Genomic DNA, 5,526 nt, shown 5'->3' with positions numbered 1-5,526 from the left:
TAAAGTAGGAATCGAACTTGATTTCATGTCCAACCATTAAACTAAAGTAAAGACAGTGTGTATATATAAATATATATTGGATAAACCACATGTTTAGTACATAATTATCATTTTATTTTGTTTTGATCACTCAATTATTACCTTTTTTCAAATCATACCCGATATTATGTTTTCAGCTTATTTTGATCACTAATCATTAAAAAATTAATAAAACGTGAGATTACCGGTGATAGTTGAATTACCAAACATGTAATTTATTCAATTTTTTTTATAGAAAACAATATTTTTCACAAAAACGTAAACCCTAAATTTTGGAATAAAAGGACTTGAGCGGTGGATATTTGATCAAATTCGGAACCCTCGTCTCCCGCTCCACGTTCTGCAGTTGGCTTCTTTGATTACTCAATCATGAAAGGTATTCGTAAATATGTATAATCTTTCCCTGATGTTTTCTTTTGCTTTCTGACTTTCTAAATCATACGCTCTAATCGCTGTTCTCACGTTTAAAACTTCGAGTGCAGTGCGTTTTAAGTTTCAGTGTAGGGACATTAATGAAAAACTAAGGAAGTTCACATGGAGGATTGACAACTTGTCCACTGTTGAAGACGAAATATTGTACTCTGAGGATTTTGTTGTTGAGGGAAACAAATGGTAACTTTCATCTTCGTACTCTTGTTCTTGTTTTGATTTGCATTGTATCTCCCATCAGTTATATTTTGCATGCGAACTTGTTTGGCAGGCGAATTCATATCTACCCCAAGGGAAACAATGTGGATTATTTGTCAATTTATTTAGGTGTTGCAAATTCAGCAACTTTGCCTTCTGGGTGGAGTGCATATGTCCAATTCGGATTCGCAGTCATCGATCAAATCGATCGGAGAACTTCCCTTACACAAGGTATTTTGTTGCAGCAATCACATTTCTATAAAACAAACGAAACGATTATGGTTGTTCTTCTTCATTTCAAAAGTACCCAAGTGATGATGAGCTGGCGTAGTTATTAGATATGGTTATAGTTCTTTGATTCTAAAGAATTGGGTATACTTGTATAAACATATTTATTGCTTTTCTCCCTTTGTGAACTTGTTTTATTTATTTTGATGCAAAGATGATCATAGTATAATGGGGAAGGGTAGCTGATATTTGGGTCATTTGTTGGATGTTAGCTCTTAAGGTTGTGTAATTCAGTTCTTTTCGCTATGTACTTGGTCTCTTCTTCACATTCTTCAAAGCTTTAGGAAAGCAAAGTTACTTGTAATATGGTTCCCTGATCAAAACCTCTTTAAATTCCTTGTTCTGCTTCTTTTGCTGTTACAATATTTTCTCCTTGGCTATTGCTTCCTCTTACTCTGTTTTGGCTATTTTGCATTTATCTTCTTTGTGGGACTGAGCATTTATTTCGTATGTTCCCCTGGTCCTGGCTCTGTGATGAATGCTTTAGCTTTCCGTATATACGAGTCAGGGAACCGAGCCGCTAAGAAGTTTCAAATTCATGTTGGTTGTGGATTGAGAAAAAGAATTGGACTCGATGAATCCAAGCTCCCTTTTTTCCCCAATAGCTCAGCTTGTTTGAGGTTTTGGTATGGTTTAAGCAGTCAAACCAGAAGCCAAATATGTTATTCATGACATATTTTCTTGTTAGAATCTGTTTCTAGCTTGTTTACTCAAGTATTTGGTGGTGATACATACTCTCGCTTTTAGCAGTCGCTACGTGTGAGATCAGAGCGAATGAGGGAGATCACAGCGTCGGCTTCTTGTCATTCTTACCACTTAATGAATTACATGACCCTAAAAGAGGCTATCTCATCAATGATGCATGCTTAGTTGAAGCCTATTTTTCCTCTGATAGGACTAAAGCTTTGATTTCACATGAATTAATAGTCGAAACTGATTCTGATAAACGTAAGACCGAGGAAGCTATTTGTGCTAAGGCAGCCATAGACAACCAGAAAAATACGGAAACCAAACCAGAAGAATTAACAACTCCTCCACCAACTCAGTCTTCTTGCCAGTTATTACCTGTTAATATTATTGCATATATTACTTATGTTATTGATTTCTTTTCCGCCATTTTAGGCCATTTAACCTGAAGAGCCTACTGATGAAGATATGAAGACATTTTTCACTAGCTTAGAGTCGGAGCTTTCAAGCTTTAAAACTGTCTTTTCTCAAGAAGAAGCAAAGGAAGCACTGGCTAAAGTAGAAGAAGCCTTGAAAATGAACCCAGTTAGCTTTTACTATTTTTGGAAGAGCTCTCCACGTAACCTTAAGGCATTCAAGATCCTATCTAGTTTTTATTGTTCCTCTACCACTCACAATTAAGCAAAAAAATGTCCTGTCAACCATGGAGGAAAGCTTGCATGAACTAGCTGACCGAGCAGTGAAAGCCGATCGGGACAAGGATCATCTCACTAAGAAGGAATCTATCAAGCTGGAGCTTACTCAGAATTTGGATCGCAATCTGATCAGATATAAGGATATCGAATCAAATGTGAAACAGATCGAGCAAAATCTTTTTTCCCTTCATGAGCAGGTTGAAGAAGAACACAAGGAAAGGGAGAATATGTTGGCTGAACGAAAGGGGATATTCAGAAGTTCCAAGAGAATAAAATTGGAGTTGGAAGCATTGGGAGAGGAACTGACAGTGTGTGAAGCCAAAGCCAAGGTTGCCGAGCAAGAAAAGAAGACTGTTGAGGCTGAATGGAGAAGAATCAAAGATTTCTTCTCTTCTATAAAACGATACATCTAAAAGCTGCCAAGGGAATTTTATAGTATTGGTGTTTCGTGCCAGACTTTATACCATCTATACACATACTTGTTGGGATGTGAACCATTGAACAAGTTCTTTTCCTATCCTTTTCCCTTCATCAAATGCTTTTTTGTTTAAACTATATAGAGTAGGGGTAAATTTTAATCGAGTCGAGTTGAATCAAAAACTTTTTGAGTTATTCGAGCTGATGAGCCTTATTTTATAACTTTAACCATATCTTTATCTAAACACATCTTTTGTCCCCATGGAATATGGGGAATCAAAATGGATTCTCTTGCTTATAGTTAACATGCTCATCGATCCACCTTTCTGGCAAATATTCTTCGCAATTCTTGCCCCATATCGGCTCCATCCTCTCCCTATAGCATGTGCATTATAGGTGAAAAACCAACCTTTTCCGATCACCAAATGCGGTTTGAATGTCATACTAGTCAAGTCCATAATCTGGTGACACTGTTCAAGAAAACTGAATATCCATTACAGATCCCATATTCAATGATTAATATTCACGTGTGGAAAGAAATTTGTCATGAAAAGTTATGTAATTTAAAAATTTAGATTTATCATAGCTTAAAATAGTAAGCAAGTCGATGGAGCTGATTTTAACCATTGAACTTAACTTGGACATTTAGCCACACGATGAACCAACAGATCCAGAGAACTAACAAACTCTCTATAAAATTTACTAGCAGATCCAACAACATAATTGTAAACAACACACCGAAAGGTAAATAATACCGAGGGTTTTGATTAAACACAATTGATTACGATCCAACGACGAAAGTATTCATGTTGTTCATTAATCACTTGTAGGTCGCACCGAGACAACCGCAGACAACATGATCAATTGATTTCATGAAAAATGGCTGTCCCTTTTTCCCATATGTATGGGGTAAGGGGGAGGTAAGATAGTAGGCTACCCCCAACACCAAATTGAGAGCAGCTTCCGTAAGAGACCTCCGGATTATTCCCACAAACAATTGATTTCATGACATGTCCACAAACAGTACAAGAAGGACCGTCAGTCATATTATTCCCACAAAGTTGAGCCTATCTAACGTTACTCTGCGTGTTTTTGCTGCTGCATCCTTGCTGAAAATAAAATGGAGGATGAAAGTTAAAGTATCAGTCCTTTTATTGGTTATAGAACAACAGTTCCTCCAGCAGGCAGTAGTCGAAGTTGATAGGTAATTTCCTTAAATTAATTGTTGCAGGCTTACACCATTTGTTCCCATCACATCAATTCCAATTGTTACCTTCACACCTACATGCTTCCTTAGTTGAACCAATTTTGCCTTGGATTGGAACCAAGTAATGTGTCATGTGTGTTTGGAAAAAATGTAAACTTTATTCAAATTTGGCCCATGGTTATAGATGATTTAGACATGAAAGTTATAGGCAGTTTAGGAATTATTAAAAAGTATGATTGCATGAAACGACTGATCTCGGTGGTTAAGGGAATGATGTTATCTCTTGAGGTCTCGAGTTTAAGCACGGCTTATGCCAGGGGTATGAGATGTTTATTGTCAAATGGTTGAGAGTGTTTGAATTAACCCACATTTATAAAAAACCAATTTCACAATTTTTTGTTGAGGGGACAAGATATAAATACTAAATTTTGGAAGGATTAAATGCAAAAATAATGTATCAAAATGGATATAATTGAATTATTTTTATTTAAATGTGATAAAAAATGTAAAATTTCCAATCATCCAACGACTAAAAAATGTTTGAATCCATTTTTTTATTCTAAAGGACTAAAGATGCAATTCTACTGTTTAATCAAGGGACCAAAACTTGACTTCTCCACTGTTGAAAAAGATTGAAATGGCTCTGAACTTGAAATATAAACCTAATGATTTAATTAGCTTTATTCCCGATGACACGCGACGTAATTGTCAAATAAAATATTTATATTTCTCAAATGGAAAAGAAGTAGAGAGAAGTAGGGTTGATCCATAAGGACTAAAGAGTTTCCAATGCATAATTGTTTTGATATTGTTTCAAGGATTAAAATAAAGAAAAAGGAGGTTTTGAAATATAAAAAATGACATTCTAAAAATGATGACAATAAAATAAAAAGAAAATTATTGAAAAGAAAACAATAAGAGAAAATAACCTCAAGCTTCGCTTTTACTCAATTCCAATTGATCATCGAAATAGATTTTACTTCGAGATACATGACAGTTACAGTCTACAAGTCCCAACCCTTGCAAATTACTTTTCTCTTCGGTAAACCGATATTCATAAGTCTATCTCTGGAATTCAGTCAATCTTGGACTAACCACGACTATCGCCATTAACACCAATATAACTTTAAGTGTTGAAAAAGTCGGACTCAAGCTATGGTGTCTCAATGAGAATCGAACTTGATCTCAATTCACCTTAGTGGACCGCCACTAAGTTTGTTCATAGGAGGTCGAATTACGACCAATCGATTCTTACTCCCAATAGTAAATCAGAACAACATTCAAGACAACGTCAACTTCTTGAAATGAGAGTGTCGAAATTTTTAATGGAAAGATCGATTGCCAATCCCAGTTTTTAGAAAATCAAGAATGTTATCCGAAGATATTAAGTACCTTTAAATTCTCACAATAGGAACTGAATCATTGCCAAGCCTTTGGCTAAATGAAAATTTAGCTAAGCATGATTGAAATTATACTTCACATTTTTTGAAAAGAAAATAAAAACTTAAAGTAAAAATAAAAGTTGAATGAAAATAAAACAAAACCTGAGAATTTTGTAAATAAAAA

The 5,526-nt window shown here is 35.2% G+C and overlaps 1 protein-coding gene across 1 annotated transcript; it reads left to right on the top strand.

Annotated features, from left to right (window-relative positions):
• The first annotated feature begins 331 nt into the window (after positions 1-331).
• Positions 332-1,152, top strand: LOC120129518 (protein RESTRICTED TEV MOVEMENT 3-like). Its single transcript, XM_039146991.1, has 3 exons — positions 332-415; positions 522-651; positions 740-1,152. The coding sequence occupies exons 1-3, from the start codon at positions 409-411 to the stop codon at positions 1,002-1,004; spliced, it is 402 nt and encodes a 133-aa protein (XP_039002922.1). The 5' UTR covers positions 332-408; the 3' UTR covers positions 1,005-1,152.
• The last annotated feature ends 4,374 nt before the right edge of the window (positions 1,153-5,526 follow it).

This window comes from Hibiscus syriacus, unplaced genomic scaffold (genome assembly GCF_006381635.1).
Source record: "Hibiscus syriacus cultivar Baekdansim isolate YM2019G1 unplaced genomic scaffold, ASM638163v2 tig00110502_pilon, whole genome shotgun sequence".
Taxonomy (NCBI): Eukaryota; Viridiplantae; Streptophyta; class Magnoliopsida; order Malvales; family Malvaceae; genus Hibiscus; species Hibiscus syriacus.
This window is presented reverse-complemented; position numbering and strand designations above follow the sequence as displayed.